The 19,339-nt window shown below is 50.4% G+C and overlaps 4 protein-coding genes across 4 annotated transcripts; 2 read left to right on the forward strand and 2 right to left on the reverse strand.

Moving 5' to 3' along the window:
* The first annotated feature begins 1,945 nt into the window (after positions 1–1,945).
* On the forward strand, positions 1,946–3,701 carry PAN5_2 (2-dehydropantoate 2-reductase (Ketopantoate reductase) (KPA reductase) (KPR)). The gene has a single exon (XM_007812249.2). The coding sequence runs from the start codon at positions 2,232–2,234 to the stop codon at positions 3,639–3,641; it is 1,410 nt and encodes a 469-aa protein (XP_007810440.2). The 5' UTR covers positions 1,946–2,231; the 3' UTR covers positions 3,642–3,701.
* Positions 3,702–3,977: 276 nt separating this feature from the next.
* Positions 3,978–4,949, reverse strand: J3458_020350 (uncharacterized protein; the record flags this gene model as incomplete). The annotated part of the gene is made up of 2 exons (XM_007812248.1): positions 3,978–4,223; positions 4,332–4,949. The coding sequence occupies 2 exons, from the start codon at positions 4,947–4,949 to the stop codon at positions 3,978–3,980; spliced, it is 864 nt and encodes a 287-aa protein (XP_007810439.1).
* Positions 4,950–5,074: 125 nt separating this feature from the next.
* On the forward strand, positions 5,075–5,452 carry J3458_020351 (uncharacterized protein; the record flags this gene model as incomplete). Its single annotated transcript, XM_066121983.1, has 1 exon — positions 5,075–5,452. The coding sequence occupies one exon, from the start codon at positions 5,075–5,077 to the stop codon at positions 5,450–5,452; it is 378 nt and encodes a 125-aa protein (XP_065972973.1).
* A 4,792-nt stretch (positions 5,453–10,244) lies between these two features.
* On the reverse strand, positions 10,245–19,236 carry PRP8_9 (pre-mRNA-splicing factor 8). The gene has a single exon (XM_007812247.2). The coding sequence runs from the start codon at positions 19,017–19,019 to the stop codon at positions 11,391–11,393; it is 7,629 nt and encodes a 2,542-aa protein (XP_007810438.2). The 5' UTR covers positions 19,020–19,236; the 3' UTR covers positions 10,245–11,390.
* Between the last annotated feature and the right edge of the window lie 103 nt (positions 19,237–19,339).

Consider the following 19,339-nt stretch of genomic DNA (forward strand, 5'->3'; position numbering starts at 1 on the left):
TATTGTATGAAATCATCTGCATGCATTCGCTTCCAGGCAATTTATCGGGTCCAGCGAGTTCGGACTTGAGTACGGAGTAGAGCAGCCCATGTCTGTCGGCATGCTAGGGTCCAAATTGCCGCTTCCATCTATCTCCTACATGTCTTGGCCACCTTGGCTAGTAATCCCTGCCCAGAGTCAAAACAGGGATCATGACATTGGCAGATTACGCAACAGATGTGACTGCCCGGCTGGGGCGCTTGGTATTTGTGCGGGGTGCGCTCCCCAATATTTGGTTCGATTATAACTGGGTTATTTCATGTACCACTACGGAGTACATGCTTCAACATTTTGTAGTTAAAGAGCAATTAGCTTCGCGGGTCCCAACGGGCTTTGTAATCAAGGCCTCTCCCACATCCATTCCACCTACCTCTGCAATTGAAGAGGAATGCTTCTCGCCGCAACTAGGAGGGCCTTCGATGTACCCTCTCTAATTCTGAATGGCTCACCTTGACATGCCGCTGGTAGTGCGGACATAGCAACAAAGTGAACGGTCAGCGAAATGAATTCTCTTTCATCTGACAAGAATACTTGCTCCAAGGGCTGTTGTTTCGAGAATTGTGCTCGTCGTCTGTCTCCCAGGGTTTCTGGCATGAGAATCGGTCAATTTCTGTGACATTTTCCCTCAATCAAAACCGCGTCCTTTTCAAATCGAGAGTACGCACAGTGAAGCACTCTGGGGTTTCCCGCTTGACAACTAGTTGAAATAGCGTGCCATCAGCGTTTATGGGGTCGCCAAAAACATATGCTGTCACTTGTGAGCGCTTTGCCAAAGGGCTAGTATAGAGTGTTTTTGGAATTGGCACGCCATCATTTCGCGCGGTATTAAGTCAGAAGTTTCCGAGGTCCTGAGCTTGCTATATCACGGCCTCATTCACGAATGAATCAAGCGACGTCAGCCTGTCACCGCAGTTACGCAGAGACCAGTAGGTCTGACACGTATCAGTTATGCGAAACAGCGGATAACTAGTATGTTTGACTCACGTCCCATGCCTCCTCTGTACCCAATTCCGCGTACTTCTGGTTCTCATATCCAAACCGTGGCGAGGTACAAGACTTTGTAGGATACATTGGCTGGAGCATCCAGATTTAGCAACCTCACATGATTGGTGAAGCATACCCAATCTTGTTCGTTTTGTGTATCCTTGGAGTCAGTAGAATACTCACGCAACGGAGCCAAACCCGGCTGTGTGATAAATCGACCTCCTGGACAATGGTCCGCTGTTTTTGCCCGACTTTCACTTTCAAAATGCCCAGGTACAACCCGCAAAGTCCGCTTCTCGTTGTGAGCTGCCCTGATGCTGCGCTAAGACCAAGCTTTTGGTACTAATAATATTGCGACATCTCCAGCTCCAGCCTGCAATTGGATCCAGGACAAGGGGTTCTGGGCAGCTGTATATTTTCAGTTCTATCCCTGTTTATCCGGAGCGTTCGTTGATGCCTCACAAATAAAGTGGTTGTATGACAGAAAGGTTCACCGTCTTTTGGAAATACCTCAACAAGCTGAATGCCAGCAACCAGGACGGGGCGGGCAAAACGCATCTGCACAGGTTCCATATACTCCGCCTACATGGCCCTGTACGAACCCATGCAGTAATCCGGTGATTCGTCAAAACGGTTCTAGAACAAAAACACATGTTATGGTTCTTCAGTGTGGTAATTGCGTTGGTTTGAATTGAACTCAAAATGTTGAGGCCATCGTAGAATGGATGCAACATGTGGGCTTTCGCAATCTAAGGTTCCAATGTTCGAAGTTGCGCATCGACAGTACGTACCTTTGGCAATTACGGGAAGGAAGGAAGGAGGGACCCGCCACGCACACCCACGCACACCCCCTCAGCCACACCACACGCCAACGACCATGCACATCATCCAGCCGTTTCATCCCATCCGTAGACATCTCGGACACCGCCAAAGACGCCAAAGGGATCTGCTTTTCGTACAGCCCCCAACATCTGAATCACCCCATATGCACCCTGCCCTGGATCGAACAACCTAAGAAACACGTCTCAACGGTCCAACGAGCCGACCCTGATGGGGAGCGCTAAACCCAGCCATCAACTCCCTCCACGTGTTTATCGCACAAACATCGTTTGAGGGACAGGCCTAGTCTGCGACCGTCACGCCTCGAGCAATGTCGAGAGAGTACGAAGAGAATGCTTTAATTTTGCCAATTCCTGACTTTGCCAGTTATGACTCTAGGACCCAAGCTGCTGCGTCGCACTCTAAGCATACCCACTTGGTCGATTAAGCTCGCCCGGTCTTCCTCTTCATTTTCGACTTACACAATGCCGTCCGGCCAGCAACCAGCTTGGTTGAAAACTCTTATTGCAGATCAGGGGCCTCCACCCAATTTATTTGCGTGGACGCCCGAAAATCTCGGTCGGGGTGCAAATCATAATACCCCAGCCATTAGCCTCACCAGCGGCAGAAATGACCTGGATCGACGGGTATTCATCCTCGGAGTCGGCAACATTGGAAGGCTTTATGCAAGTTACCTGGCGAGGCAACCTAGGCCTCCACCCATCACCCTCGTGGTGCACAGGAAAGAACTTCTGACGCAATGGGTTCAGGGCGGTGGTGTCGAGCTCACTTGTGGTAGCGTGGTTATTAAGAACAAGGATTTCGACATTGAGTGGTGGACTCGAACTGCCCCGGACCATGGCCCTGTACGGGAGGTGGCGGATGGTAAAAAGCTGCGCAACCTCTTCATATCAACCAAGGCGTCGGCCGCCATGACAGAAGCAGATCGACTCCGAGGGTACCTGGACAGGCACAGCACCGTTGTGTTTGCCCAGAACGGCATGTCCAAGCTCTGGCCACCACACGGCCAAGCATATATTGCCCATCGATATGAGGCAGGCAACGCACCTAGTTTTCTTGCTTGTATTGTTAATCACGGTGTGCTGTCTACAGGTCCCTTCAAGAGCATACACACGGCTCCTGCGGACGCGTCCATTGGGCCGGTCCTCGTTAACCCACAGCCTCCCCCCAGCGTTGATTTTTTCATGGCACAAGTCGCTGCTGCGCCCCTTCTGAACTCCAAGTCTGTTTCTGCAGGCGACCTCTGGCTACTGCAACTCGAAAAGCTTGTGATGAATGCCATTATCAACCCCCTAACGGCGTTGTTGCGTTGCAAAAACGGCGAACTCTTCGCTGGTGGCGAGCTGAATAACCCCCTCGGGCAGGTCCTGAACAAGCTACTAGCGGAAACGAGCGCAGTCATCCACGCCCTTGTAAATCACGAAAGTAGTGCTGATATTCTCGCCTCATATATGCATCAAAATCAACCGTCTAAATCAGACATCCCCACGGAGAACGTCCATGAGCTGCGGAAGGGGCTGGCGGAGCGATTTTCTCTACCATGTTTAAAGAAGAAGCTATACAGATTTGGTGTCCAAGTTGGCGAAAACCGCAGCTCTATGCTTCAGGATGTTGAAGCTGGAAAACCAACAGAGATTAGAGATTTCAATGGTTGGTTAGTGGACATGGCGGCATTTCTGGGTCAGCGACTGGATGTGTCAACTCACCGCACTCTTATAGAGCTCGTTGAAGGCAATGTGATTTTGAATCAGGCCGAACTCGTGAGAAGACTTCTCTAGTTTGTTTATTAAGCACAAGAATAATTCCACAAACAAAACATACAACGTATATTCATCATTACTAGACCAATATGTCGTAAAGGGTATGTGCCATGAGTGCCCAGTGTGCCAAGGATTTTATATCAGAACGCCCCTTTTTTCTTCCTTTTGACTATTCTCTTGACCTTGTCAATATTACCACATGCCTTTGCCATCCATCACCCTCAGGTTGTTCGCTTTTGGACACAACGCTAATGATTTGAAGCACAGGCGCAGCATCTCGTTTCCACAAGTCTCTTTTTCAACCCCCGAGATAATCGCCCTGTTCTTGCATTTTCTCGTGCAAATTGATGAGAATCAAAATTCGTTTTTTCCATGCCACGGCCGGTGAATTTGTGGCAGCTCCGTCGTGTCCGATTCCTCAGCTGCTGAAGCGGACCTCGGTGACATTGACTGCCATGTAGTATCGGGGTCGTCGGCGCCCATGAGTTCCAAGACACGTTCCCTGCACGCCGCTGGTGTAAATCCCGAACCAACCTTGTGGGCAACGATACGCCACTTTTCATTCTCATAATCGGCCAATGCAGTGCGAAGTTTATGGTCCTAGATTCAGAAGCGTTAGCCATTAGTATGGAACACGTATCATACGAAAGCACACTTAACGTGGCATCATAGACACAGAACTTCTACCGTTAGGACTCTGTAACATACCATTTCGTCGGTCCACTGTGTTGTTTTCGCCTTCAGCTTGGTACAATAACGAACTTGTAACGTCCCTGAGGAACGCCCAGGGAAGAAGTCGGCAATCTGCTTCCATGTCAAGTTCTTTTGTTCCTTAAGCTCTATAAGAAGCTGATCATCCTCGGCGGTAAACTTGAGCTTCGGACCCCGCGGACGTGGAGCTGGTGGTGGCATGCCTACTTGACCGACCATACTTGGTGCTCCACTGCCATCATCTCGACGCATGGATTTGGATAAATGTCCTAGATCTGGAAGGTGGTGGTGATGGTGCAGTTGAGGTCCTTGTGCCTGATGGGACAAGGCGCCCACGCTGGAAGAGGTCGCCGCCGCCGCCGCTTGTCCATATGCTGCGCCAATGGAATTGGATGGCATGGTTTCCAAACTAGACTGCCCTAATGTAGTCACACCACCCATGGAAATGTCAAAGCCATCTTTTCGAATCCTATTCGCGCCGTTGGCAACAAATGACGCATGCCCCTCTGTGGGCGATGCTGTGGCAGAGTACATTTGCGTTGAAACCGAGGTGACCGAACCGAATTGAACGTGGCCAAGCCGATGGCCGCCCATCTGTGAAGAATCCAACTGCATAGTAGGTGAGTGTTGGTGGGATTGTTGTTGTCCAGGGAGTCCTGATCGTGACGAAGGATGTCCATGTGCGGGTTCCGGAGAGGCGTTGCCCCCAGTGCTGCTTCCTGTTACCGCGGAATGAGCAAATGACGATCTTGGTTGTTGCTGGCTGTTATATTGGTATTGCTGGGAACTTTGAAATGGATTTTGCTGGGCTGGAGACGAATACGGTTGCTGAAGATGGTTCTGGTTTCCGGTGTGAGCTTCATGGCCAGCAGCAAAGTCCACACTGTAACCCCCGACTCGATAATTGTCCGCCAGCGTGTCTTCGGCGCAGGGATTCCGTCAGAGCAGTGAGCCCTGAGCGGTGTCCTCACCTCTTGACAAACGGCCTTGATACACCTAGAACGCCCTCACGGGCTCTGTCGCCGGAGGAAAGAGTGCGGTCTGAAGTACTGTCGTTTTCAGGATTCGAGTATAACGAGAGTTACGAATCAGAATCGGCTGTCGTGGAAGTCGGATGATAATTCGTTGGGGGGCAATAACACTGGTAAGCAGGGTCTGCCTGTAGCAAGCTGCGTCTGCGAAAGGGAAGACAAGCGCTTCTACTGCCGTGTATGCTGCTGAAGGGAAGAGGCTAGTTCTCAGAGGAGCGCTAGGTTACCAATATTCCACAGCCCAGTAGTAGGGCTACACTGCTGTGAGTGAGAGTGGCGACGACCAGGGTCGGATGTTGGTAACGAGTGAGAGGGTGCGGTAGTAGAGTAGTGGTTTGCTTGAGGCAGCCCCAAGTATAACAATAATAACAAGTGGAGAGTGTCTCTTTCAGAGCCTCCCTTTTGCAGTATAGGCGCCAATGTTTCTTAATGGTAATAAGTTCTCCGTGCAGCTCTTAGAGTCCGTTATTCCGGATAGTCTCTTCTTGGCTGAGGGCACTAGCGACAGGATCCAGGTCGATATTTAACTGGAACCATAGCGTTCTCAGGAGCCCTTGGGCAGAGACACTTCCACAAGGAAGATGCCGAAAATGGAGACCAAAGACAAAGACGTCGGTGTGGACCTCAAACGATTCTGTGCCTGGGTAGGTATAAAGGGATGGGCTCATGAGAATGGAATATTAGTAGAGGCGGCGTTTTGTCGAAGTCATGTCCTTTGTGGAAATGACTCCGAACAGAGCGGACCATGTCGGTTCGGTACAGATCGGAGAATAGTTTAATGAATTTATGCCGTCATGATGTCTGTTCACTCCAGAAATTGTCAAGGCTTTCCGCTGGGCACTTCCCTATTTCGCTCTTGTAAAGATTTGTAGTGGGCACTGCCAAGGCCATGGCCAGATGCTTATACGGTAATATCCATGGACAGGGGTGGTCTTCATGCTTTTGAAGGGCCTTTCAAGGGTAGCTTTGTGCCGCTGGATACAGAAGCCAGGTCATTCAGAGCCAGAAAGAGGTAGACCGGTCAACATCCGCACTTAGATTCGTGACCCTGTCGCAGGAGCAGGCCCGGAACTACTGCAGCCTGGTTCTCTGGGACCGACCACCCAGCATCTGCCGCGGTTGTGGCCGAGAATGTAGCCATGGTTCGGAGTACATGCAGACATGAACAATTTCACATCACCCTCCTCCACTACACAGACGATGGAATATTGTAGCGCGAGGGGGCTCAGTCTTGGACCGGGGGAAGTGCGCTCGATTGTGCGTCTGTGGAGTATATTGAAGTGCAGCAACAGGGGACATGGCAGGAAGGATGGCAAGACCTTGACGATGGAGGTATAACATCTACCAGGGTGGGCTATAGCAGACCTTTCTATAGCAGACGAAAGGTCTGCTCATCTATGCATACTCATAAAATCGATATGACCAGCCTCCAGAGAGAACCCCCACATAGCATAAATGCATACTGTATTGTACATTGACCTTGGTCAAGGATGTCGCGGGAATCGGAGGGGACGCTCATCCCTTGAGCAACTTGAAGGGGCCGTTCGAGGTACTCTGCAAGGGAAATGCATACAATAGACATGGGGATGATATCTGACGAGGAGGAGGGTCGACGGGCCGGTATGAAGGTTTGCACACCGACAGCCGCCCTACATGAGATTTCGACGACAGATACAAGTTACAAGCTTGTCAACTTGTCAAGCCGTCCACCAACAGAAGGTGGATCATCTGCGGAGCGGGATGAACGCCAATTAACCCAGTTCCTAGTTCCGTAGCTTGTAGGCTGTGGCGACAGCTGGCGGTAAGGCCAATATCTCGAAGAAGAAAACACGAGGAAAGCATCAAGTAGTGGGCAAAAAGCTGCTGCGAAGGACCAGCCTAGAAGCAGCTACTTCTGCAAGCCAAAGGCAAAAGTCCCAAGGTTGAGAATGGCACGGATAAATTAGGCCGTGCGGCACATTCCCAGTATCTCGTGGCACCGAGACAGCCTTCCAAGGCAGAGACAATGGAATATTCGGAGAGGAAGCCGAACCTGGCGCAACGGTCGGCGGCAGGGCCGTCAGCATCCACTTGAATATGCTAGTCAGAGGTGTAAGCGAAGTGGTGCGCGCGGCGTGTGGGGAGAGGCGGAGGGCAGCATTGATCCCTAAAGTGCAGCCATTTCGCGGTGAATGCAAGTAATTCGCAAGCTCCAGCGTTGGATGTTTTCTTTGTCGTCCGAGATGGCCTGGAACGCGAGCTTTCTCTGGCTCCGTGACCCTCCTTGCTGCCGAGTGCTTTACTCCCGACACTCCCACGTCGCCCCCAGGTCAGCTGAAGAGTGACCGCGGTCCGTTCTCCCTGGCTGCTTGCCATCCATCCTCTTTAGACGCCCGATGGACAACCCTTCCTTGTGCGCTCGGCGCTTGCCTAGGGACGATTAAAATGAACGGATCTCATAGCGCTCAATGCCGTAGGCCAGCTTTGATGCAGAACAGTTGCATATGACAGGCGAGGTCAAAACGCACCGCCCCAGTAATTAAAAATTACGTCTGAGCCAGTACTCGGTATAAGCGAGAAATGCAAGGCCTGGCCTGCGGGGGGCGGCGCCAATGTGGCAGAGCCTTGCTCTAATCAAAGAAAGAAGACGAGGGGCATGGCACGGCTAAAGAATGGGGAGCATCTAAGGCGAGTGAGCGGGAGCGGTATGAATTGATGGTACGCAATGCGAGGTGCGACGATGGGCAGGCAGATGAAAACAGCAGCTTGAGAAGCCCAGACTCGTCCAGCTTGGGGGGTAGTGAGGTGTCGTTGAAAAGAGGCAGAGGTGTGAAGTAAGCGAGGCTTGCGGGTGAGTGGAGGCTGTCAAAATGGCGGCTAAGGAAGGAGCGCCTCAGTTCAACTTGGTACCTGCCTCAGGTACGTACCAGAGGTACCTGGTATTTGGCTGGGCAGGCCCGACCCATTTGCGTTCCGCAACAACCGCTATTGTATTTTTCCATCAATCCTGAGAAGGCTGCAGACTCCATGATCTCAAAGTGCAACTCAGGTATCTGTCTTTCCTTGCTACTCGGTACCAACCTCCACGCAACCGAAATGGTCCTTTTTTTCTCCTTGTTCTTTTCATCCGCTTTTTGATCGTCAACTTCGGGGATATAGGGTCATTGGCCGTCTTGCGCGCTTGTGCTCGTCATCATCTCTTGACGCACCTCGAGGTCTATTTTCTTCGTCAAACGACTAGCGTGTATGTGCCGTATGCCTTCCGTCCTCAAGTCCAGCTCGACCAGACAAGGGGGAAAACCTTGGGGCTGGGATCGACAGCACTACAGCACACCAACTTGGATCGATCGGACGACAAGACCTGGAGAGTATTCTTCGCCATGGCTTGACTTGCCATGAACAACCCGGAAACCTCATCTGCCCTTCGGTCATGCACGTTGCTTCGGGGGGCCAGGTTTCCACAATTAAAAGTATGCTTCTACAGGGACAAGCCAGCGGAAGGATACCTTGTGGACTGGCGTCCGGGGTCTTGTCCGTCACTCTGTGCATCAGAGTAGCCTTAACTGCTTTTGTCTGATTATGAAGAACGGCCCCGAAGTGGTGAAATAGAGACGAGCCAGGTTCTGCATTTTGTCGACGCCACGCATACTCTGCGGCACCGCAGACTTCACGGGTGGAAGCACGGATGCAAGTACAACAGTCATGATGAAGACATGCATGCATGCTCGGTACCTTGGTATCCACTCGACGTCCGGCCCGGTAGACGTCCAGTCTGGTATACCTTTCGATGTCATTAACACTCGGGCCGGAGGGGAGGACAGGCTGTCAATCTGGTATGCCTGTCAACGACTGACTGTTCCTGTTCCAACCCCAGTTAATAAGGGGTTCGCTGCCCTCCTCGAAAACACGAAGTACTGCTGTACATGCCGCCGACAGACATTCTTCAAGCCGAGGATTCTTACTGGGTATTATACGGAGTATGGAGTGCTGGCGGGCTTATGGTCTAGTCAAGATACGCTCCCGCCTGTGCTGTCAACACGGGGCAATCAGCATTCCCAGTCTTCATTCGCACATTACAAGCCTCCATCCAATGATGGCCTTTTATGATCCAGGCCAGCCATATGCCGCACATGCCTCTTCTGGGCCTCTTAAGGATTGGCGCTAAAAATACCTTGACATTCTACCACATTGCAGTATGAGCCGCCATCCCAACTTGAATCACCTCAAGATCATATTACCACGTCAAAGGCCACCATGCCGGCCACTTTTTCAAATGCAACGTCATCTGGCCAGCCACGTCCGGCTATCTGGCTAAAGCAGGCAAAATGGAAAAGAAAAAAAGCGCCTCGAAGTCACATGCTTTTACATTGATGTGGCATCTACCACAATTCCTAGTTGAAGCCGAATGTAGAAACAGATGGCGCAAGTGATCGACCAGACTCTGTCTCAAACATCAATGTGCAGCTCCCACCAGCAGTTCCGTCTTCCGCCACCGTCTGATGCGATTCCCATCCCAGAACCCAGAAAAGCCGCGGTCAGACGAACGCTGGTCCTCTTTTGCCCGTGTACCCAACATAGAATTTCCTCCACGTAAGACTTAGCCCTGTTCGTCTACGATGACGCTTCGCTTGTATGATGTTGCCGTTCCAAAATCCCCCATTCGTCCATGGGCACGTGTAGGGTTGGTACTCGCTGGCTTCCCAGCGGATGGGCCAATCGTATCATATGCACCCTTGTGGGACGAGCAACGCATTAATGCATGATGAATGAACGGGGCTAGCCGTTGCATGGGGGCCTGGAAGGGCTCCCTCATGTCGCGAGGACGACTAGCAGCTGCCACTCGGAAGACTCGACTGGGTAACCATCAGATTCACTTCTTCACAACATCTTGATAGTCTTCGAGATGGCCGCGCGATGCACAGACGCAGCGGTTTGACAGGCACCGGGGCGGGCAAGGGGACGCAGGGCGCGGAACCGCGCCCTCGGTGAAGCCGCCTGAGCGCGCCAGCTATCCGCAAACCCACGTCCCATCAATCACGGGGGGCACGGACATGACTCTGGGCATCTCCACTGCCTCAACTACCTTAACCCGCGTCTCTGTAAATTTCGGTCAGTCTCTGATCCTTCATACGACGACAAACGAGCAGTGCTCTGCACATGCGTCCCGCCCGGGCCAAATCAGTTCATCAGTCCCACGAAGGCTCCTCCTCCTCAAACCCCGGGCGCTGGCCCTTCGACGACAGTCATTCCCGCTTAGCTGGGTTGCACTACTCCGTAGATCTACGTAGTACAAGGTCACTACCGGAACTGATGCTCCAAAAAGGAATGTAGGGGGGTCAGTCAGGGTCAGTCAGGGTCAGTGCCTTCGGACGACACAATACGTCACCGCTCTCAACATTCCCAGCGTACCCGATTGGGTACCTATGTATACGTAGGGCGAGAGGCGAGAGACTATATTACAAGACACCGACCAAGATATACCGGCAGCTAATAGTATACCTCTGTGGGTAATAGTCATGGAAACAATAGCAGCTATCATGATATGGTTCTTTGATTTTATCAATCTCGGCATATAGTGCATTCCAAAAGCCTTGTCCCCTTCCAACTACTCTTACAAAACATCACAAGTAGGGTAAATCCCAGCCTAACATACAGTGCTCGTCTCCCCACCCCCCCAAAAACCCATTTTCTAATACATCGCCAACTCCACTCTCGCTCATTCCCTGCACGTAACAACAAGTGTGTTTGAGAGGCCTCGTGTCCCCTTTTTCTCCAGATACCTTCGGCAGCGCCGTGACCGCCAACGTAATGTGTGGTGGGTTTTCCTCAGCCATTTTCGGTCGCATAATGCTAGCAAGTCACAACATTGAAGAAAAGAGGTAAGAAGAAAAAAGCAAATACATATAAACAGAAATGTTCAGCCCATCGCAAAACTCCGAAACATCAGGATACGCAGGGGGGAGCCCGGCATGCTTGAAAGCCAAAATTGGGCGTCAGTGGCTGCGTCGAGACCAGGAAGGTGGCAATATGCAGCAGCAAGCCGGGACTATTCGAAGTTGTCGGTCCGGTCTACCCAGATATCTTCCAGCTCAGCAAAACTATGAAAGTGAATAGGTCGATGCTGGTCACTGTAGAATGGAAGAGGCGTGTCCAGCTTCACATGAACCGGTTTCTTTTCCATGCCTGCAAAAGCGCTGCCCATAAAGCTGTAGTTCCATCTCCTGTCATCAGGCACCAGGAAGAAACCCCTAAATCTCGGAGACAACAGTAGTTTTCGTTTCTCTCCCATGGTCGTAGTGAAGCCTTGCGGCTGATCGCTCTGGGTGTCCTTGTTTTCAGCTCCCCATTTGTACCCTTGAGGTGTAAGGCCCCAGGCCGAGAGGGAGACGCTGCCGGGTGTGAAGGAGACGGAAACGGTTACAGTGTTTGTCTTGTCCCACTCGCTGTGGGCATCGAGCAGTTTGGCATGCTCGCTAACATCGGCAGCCGACATGTATGGCAGCTCGCTCCCAGACATGGTATGTATGACACCAAGGGGCTCCATACCATCAAGGAAGTCGCTGCGAGGAAGCTGCTGGGGAAGCTGTACGTTGCGAAGGCCACCTATTTGCGGCATCATGACGATGCACTTGATCTCCTTGACTTGGTCGTTGTCAGGGGCAGATGAGCCATAGAGATATCCTGCCACTTGAACCCTCAGATCCGCAATCGTAATGAATTTCTTCAGAATATTGTTGGGCATGACGTAGGTGATGTCGTCCAGATCATTGTCAACAGAAGACACGTAGATATTCTTGGCTCTAGTTCGCAAGTTGGAGGTTGCAATGGCTCTTGTACGCCATTCAGTCTTGGAGGCAAATGTCTGCTGCTCGAACTGCGACGTAGTTGTGACAATAATGTCTTCACCGTGCACATTTTGCGTCTTGGTCGTGACGGCAGTGAGTTGCTGTTGCTCTTGTTGCTGCTTCTCGATTTCTGCAGCCTGTTGTCTCTGCAGGGAAGGTGCAGATATCTCCATACCCAGGATGATATCACGGACTTCACTGCTGGTCAAACTAGAAACATTGACATTGTTCTTCTTTCCGTAGTCATTCAAGATGAGATCTCGCAGCTGCGTCTCAATCTTGATCCAATCCTCGTCAGACATAGATGGCCAAATGTGGTGTTCATGGGTAATAACTGTCTTGTCGGGTCGAAGGATGAGCTTGCTCTTGTCTGGATTGACGTGAAGCGCGCGGAGAATCAAAATCAGACGAGAGAACGCGGTGTATGATGAAATAGTCTTTAGCCACTCATCATAAAGATTGAACAAGACCATTTGAGGTTCAGTGGCCCTCAAAATCATGTCTCCCAGTTTCTCAACCTTCATGGCGGCTTGGAAAGGAAGTTGCAACTCAGATGCTCGGATAGAGATATTGGGGAAATCGACCAACTGAACTTCAAGGGGATCCAATAAGCCCTTTCTTGTAACGATAAGCTGTTTCGGCTGCTCTTCCACGGGAAGCGATCGGATTAAAGCCGCAACTTCTTCGGCAGTCTTCCACTTGGCGAGCTGTCCAAGACGCTTCTGACCAGCCCAAACACTCGTGTGAATAATCTTCAAGAACAATTGTCCGGTTCGAGGGTTGAAAATGAAGATGGCGCCATTGATTGGCTTGGTCGTCAAGTTGCCTTCAAATGTCTTGTGAATCGTCACACGGTAAACATTGGTGTCGTCGATGAATAGCTGAGTTTGATTGCTAAACAGCTCAGAGTAGTTCTGCGAGTTGAGGAATTCCTGATTGCTCTCGGATGCGTACAGTTGCAGGCCTTTGCGAATACGTTCACGCAGGACATAAAGTGCCGGATTGGCCTTCATGATCTTGGCCATGGCTTGCTGGATGAGAACTTTCAAACCGGGGAAATACATGCCGTAAGCCGAGTAAAGATTGTAAGCAAGATCAATACCAATCATCAAGCCCGTTGCAGAAGGGTAAATACTTGAACTGTCGGTAGTATAATCAAGGTACTTCGCACGAGTATATCGTTCAATGTCGTGCGAGTCATAATCGCCATATCGAAGTTGCACATCAATCCAAAACTTGTTCGTAGTGGTCGGCTCAATGACATCCTTCGTATCAAACAGAACAGAGGGACGGGTGACGTTCCACTTGTGACTTGCGAAGAGAAGAATATCTGCACAAGAACTGTTCATCTTGTACGACTTTCGAGGATGGATTGTTTCCTTTTGCACTGTCTCGATGCCGAGTGACTCCAGCTCCTGGTCAAAAACTTGACAAAGATCCATCACGACGGATTCATGGATCTTCTGCCACAAGTGAGCTCGAAAAATCTGAATCAAGGAGATCTTGAGTGTGGGGATCTTTCCGTGCAAAAAGATACCAGTCAAATCAAGCTGCACCTGGAAACCAACATACACGTTAGCGCGGTTGATGGTGGGCGACCACCACAACGTGAATCTACGGTTTGGAATCTGGTTAAGACCTGATCTCTGCGCGTTCGTGAGTTTCTTGAATTTCATGCTCTCTTCGAAACCACTGTTGTGAAGCACAAGATGGTCGTGTCGTAGATAGAGCTGGTCGCCATCAACTCGAAAACCTGCCCATTCCGTAGCTTCTGTTTCCAGAACTATGTCCTTGACCACGAAGCTATGAGACTGAGGGATAAAGCGACCCGCAGCAGAATTAGGAGGTGTTGATTGGGGGGGATTGAGACCAGGGCAGCTAAAGAGCCTGTACTTGCTCCTCTCTGTGGACTCGAGCGCCGCGTATTGAGCGGCTGTCATCTCAACATCATCATAATATTGATCAGAGTCGCTCTTTACTTCATGGAAGACCAAGATATGATTGGAAGTAACCACAAGATCTTCTTTGCCACTGCCAATCGTGATGCGATAAAGTCGGTCTTTGCCGCTAACCACATTGAACGCACGTCGAGGTCCTCCATCAGGCCCAAGAAGCACATCACCCTCCCTGACGTCTTCGACTGCAACTAGAGAGTGATCATATCGAAGCAGCATCGTGCCGTTCGCAAGACACGCTTTTTCCCAGAAGAGTCCTTCCCAGGAAGGGAATCCTGTTGCTTTGAAGAGCGTATGTTCCAAGATGGTCTCAACACCACCGAGCGCCTGGATCACGTCAGTGCGATAGGCGTTGAGATTCCATAGCTTTCCGTCGTGTCGCTGGCTAGTCCACCAGAAAGGATTGGACTTCATTAATTGATAAATCTTGAACTCAGATCTAGCTCGGAAACCTTTGTCAAAGCTGAGGGTGCTGCGGTCCTTCTGGAAAAGGGTGTTGATTCTGGGTAGACCACGGTCCCAGCTATCTTCAAGATCTTCCAACGTCAAACGACGATTCTGCTGGTTGGCCTCGAGTCGCTTCTGGGAGTACTCTGTCCAGACACGCTGGGAATCAATGAATTCTGCCTCCCAAGGGATGATGTAACGGAAAATGTTGGGGATTAAGGTTTCCTCGTCATGAGTCATACCAGAGCGATAGTGAGTGACACCCGTGTCTGTTTGTTTGGACCATCGCTTGTCACTGGCAGGAATCAAGATATGTGAGCCCGAGATCATGCCCAAGCCACCAAGTTCCTTGGGAGTGTAGAAAACAGCAGGAGGGAAACGAGACGGCATCTTGGAATTGAGCCCAATCTTGACACGGGTTTGAATCTTCGTCTCACACTTGACAATGGTATCAAGAAGATCGACCGTAGAGACTGCTGCTTCACGATAGTAGGTGAAGAGAGCAATCAGTGCGGTATTCCATTTATTTGCAATCTTAGTGAAAGTGGTTGAGCCAGACGACATGAGTATCTGTCGGATACGATTGTTGAATTTCTGGATGTCTTCTTGCGTGACTTGCAAGAAGGCATGTGCCGTTCTCTCCTTAGTGGTGTTGTCGACGAGAGACCAGACGCTGTCTTTGACGGGGAACTCATCATTCTGATTTCGGATCTTTGGTAGAATTCGAACCTCAAATCCGCACATGGAGAACAGCAGGTTTGGGTTATCGCGACTGTAGACACTGACAAAGCTGTCATCCCAGTCAATGGTGGTGACTGAACGCGGCAGACGGTTCTTCAGGTCCCAGAAGACGGCACGTCCCAAGTTGACATCATGCCTCATCAGACGCATACGAGAGTCTCTCGGCCAGCACTTCTTGCTCTTGTATCCAATGACATTCTCAAAGTTAGGATCAGGTTGCTCAGTGAGGAAGCGCTGGATAAGATCTCTTGACTCTTCGGCGGTAAATCGTAAAAAGATCCAGATCTTGTCAATATAACGACTGTAGAGTCTGATTGGGTGCCTTGTTTCTGTCTCTCGATCACGGAACTGCAGGAAATCGTTAGGACTCTGGGGAGGGCCAGCAATCTCGCTAGCCCGCTGAGGTCCCAATAAGAGCAGATCCAAGACCAAGCCATAGTACTGGAATACGAAGGCTGAGAACTGAAGGCCACGGATCATACCGTAGCTGTTGACGTGGTTCATATCCTTATATGTCAGTTGCACATTGTTCTTGGCAGTAATGTAATCAGCCAAGTTATGATCCATGATGAGTCTCAGCAGGGAATTGAGAAGCGTCAACTCCATCTTTTCGTAGACCTTGGAAAGCTCGGTTTCAACCATGACGTTGCATTCTCCATCTTTTGTCTCCCAAACTTGACTCAGGTTGTTAATGCCCTGGGCCCATTTGTAGACCAACAGCGGTGGCACCTCAGAGTCTGATGGCTTGATCCAGGCAGGAAACAGATGTCGCTGGTCAGCTTGATACCACAGATACTGATCAAGATAAGCATCGCTGATCTTCTCTATGGGCTCGATATCATATACAGGATTGATCGTGCTATAGTTGTCGTTCATATCAATATTGACTTCTTTGAAAGCCCTCTGTGTGAGCAAGAATCGCTTGATTCTTTCCAATGTGGTGCCGGGGCTGTCATAAGCTTGCTCAATCAATGCGAGCTCTTCACGTTGACTCTGGTTCAGTCTGCCTTTGACTGAGTAGGCCTCCCTCAAACGCTCCAAGGCCAGGATCAAGATCTTGGTGTCATGCTTGTACGAAACGCTGGGGAATGGAATGGGAGAAAATTTCCGGGACTCCAGCCAGTGAACAGTAGTTGTATAAATTGCGATGGCTTCCTCGGAGGACACATATGGGCCATCCTTCATGTGATTGTGCTGTCTTTCTTGCTCAGCCTTGAGCCATAGTCGAGTCAGACGCCCAACATTCTTCTTCGCGACAGTCTTATCCACGGTTGCTCCACGACGAATTCGTTCACGGTTGTAGTGAGCAACAGAAATCCACCAATCAGCCTTTGATTTGACATATCGAAGAATAATGTTTTCGATCGGCGCAGGCAGGCCCGGGACCTTCCAGGGAATGTTACTCTTCCAGCAACGCCAAGCTTCAGACAAATGCTGGAGCACAACGCTGACCTTGCTTTGTTTAATACCCTCCGGCATCATATCCATCAGATCAGACATGACGGACTGGCGCAATTCCAAATCAAAATGGGACTCGACTCGCTGCTTCGTGACTGTCTTTGCCACACCCTTGCTGTGTCGACCTTCAAACTGACGAGATAAGAGGTTACCAAGCCATCGTTCAAGTAATGGGATGATGCCTCTCATGAAGAAGAGCCACACTCTCCATGAGGGAGCCCAGAAACCACAGCCAGGACCTTTGCCCACTGGACCGGAGTTGAATCGATAATAAATTAGATGCTTCAAATCCTTGCAAGTACGAATCTGATGCATGAGCTTGTATTTGTATCGGTACATTCCAGTGAGCTGTCCAACATGGTTGAAGGCGTAATGAATGCCATCAGCAAGTTGAAAGGCATCAATATTTCCAAGACGGTACTGAACTTGGGCATCCACAATCAGTTTTGTCAACCTCAAAATTTCACGCATAAGATGGAATGCGTTTCCGAATCGAGACTTCTTTCGCTCCTTGGTTGTGAGTGTCTTCACAGGCTTCAAATTAAAATTGTAGTCCAGGTGAAGATATGTCAGGTTCTTTCTGTGGATCAAGAGGTTAAGCATGTTAAAACCCTGCCGGCAAACTTGAAGGCCAGCTTCAACCCAATCAATGGTCGTCTGTTGAAAGAACTTGGTCTGTTTAAGAGAGCGTAACAAGTTCTGATTATTGTGTGCATTGGGCTTCTTCTTATGAAGCTCATTGAGAACGAAGTTCTTCAGTAACTTCTGGTAAGAAACTCGAACCTTCACAGGCGGTCGGTCGGAGGGCGGGTGCTCCAAGTACCATTGCTTGATCAAGGGCACATCCTGCGCGCGAACCATCTTTCCAGAGCGTCTATCAAACGGAAAAGGAGCCCACCATAAATCAATGGCTGAGGATGTATGCTCGTTTTCAAGCTCTTCGTCAGCAAGAAAGGGTTCAACCGCAGCAGGCAGCTCAAACGCATCCTCCTCAGGTTCTTCATTATTTCCTGGTCCGAAAAGTTCATCCTCAAGTGTAATTTCAACATTCTTGGGCGCCACGGTTCGGGATGAGATGGGGTTGATTCGTCGGTCGAAAAGGAAAGTTGGCAAGTCGGGATCGTCGGCACGATTGAATACGATTTGGGGGTGCGAGTGCCACGTCAGGTGTACGCTTCTTGGGAGAGAATTGTACAGGAATGGATATGCGACTCGGAATTCAGTACGGATCGGGGTTCGGAAGATGATGCGATCTATAGCATTGAACTCGCCGAAGTCTTCCTCATTAGGATCAATATCCTTGTACAATGGCTCGAAACGGGGTCCACCTGGAAGCGCAACATTGAGAGCCTTTGCAGTTAAGAAGCTCTTGAGGTCGAAAAGGTAGAAGTAGTTCTTGTCTACAACGTCAGAAATCAATGGACGACTGAGACGGAACAAAGCTGCCATTTGAGGCAGGGTGAGGTTCCATCTCTTGTAGCTGGCACCATTAACATGCGAGGTATCCAACAGTGGGCGATGGTCGTAGAACCATTCATAAACGGCCTCGTCTTCCTCATCGTTCAACTCCATTTGAATAGGCTCCAGAGGCTCCACGTCCTCGATGTTCTCGGACCACGACAAAGGCGGTTCTTCATCGTCGAATGGAGGGAAGCGCATACGCTTGAAAAGCCTTCTATCGGCTTTTTCTTTTCTCATGAAGGTCCACATCATTGCCCATTGCGCAAAGAAGACGGGTTCGATAACGCGAGGAGTCTCGTTAACCAAAGTCAAACATCCGTTGACATGATACAGAACCTTGACTTCGCGCGCTGATTCCCAAGGCATAGGCATATTTTCGAGAAGTTTCAGGACTGCGTGTGGCATGAACTTTAGAGCACCAAGATAGCTGCGCTTGTCATTGGTGTATTTCTTTTGAGACACATCTCCGATATCTTTAACGATCTTGCGAAGATGTTCAGGCGGCATATCAGCCTTCTGAGTCTGAACAAAGCCGGCCTTTCGCTTCTCTCCAAATCTGTTTCGACGATCCCGAAGCCATTCTTTCTTCTTTTGTGCAAACTTGGCGATCTGAGGGTCGGACGGAGGGTGATACCCAGGGGGGGGAGGAGCTGGCGGCGCGGGTGTATCAGGAGGAGGCGGCAACGATGATGGAGGAGGAGGAGGAGGGGGGGGGGGGGGGGGGGCTGCTTCCCAGCCTGGAGGAGGCGGCGGAGGGATGCCCGACATGATGACTTCGCGACGTGGTGAGCTGATGTCGCTTCGTGGATATGCGATGGTGTGCCGGTCGAGGAGGCTGCACGCTGAGGCGCGTGTCTCGACACGCTAATTCTGTTTTCACCTCTATCTTCGAACAGAAACAATGAGAAACAATACAGCCCGCAATTTAGTGTTGAAGAAATAGGATGCCGAATACGCAAGATGGCACGTTGGCGACCAAAGCGGCGTTCTCCAAAACTGGAAGATGTCGCCTCTGTCACGACAATTTTCTGCTGTGAAGCTCTTAGCTCCAGACCCATAAATTGGATCACGTGATTTTCGAGTGTATT

Source organism: Metarhizium acridum (genome assembly GCF_019434415.1).
Source record: "Metarhizium acridum strain ARSEF 324 chromosome Unknown scaffold_573, whole genome shotgun sequence".
NCBI lineage: Eukaryota > Fungi > Ascomycota > Sordariomycetes > Hypocreales > Clavicipitaceae > Metarhizium > Metarhizium acridum.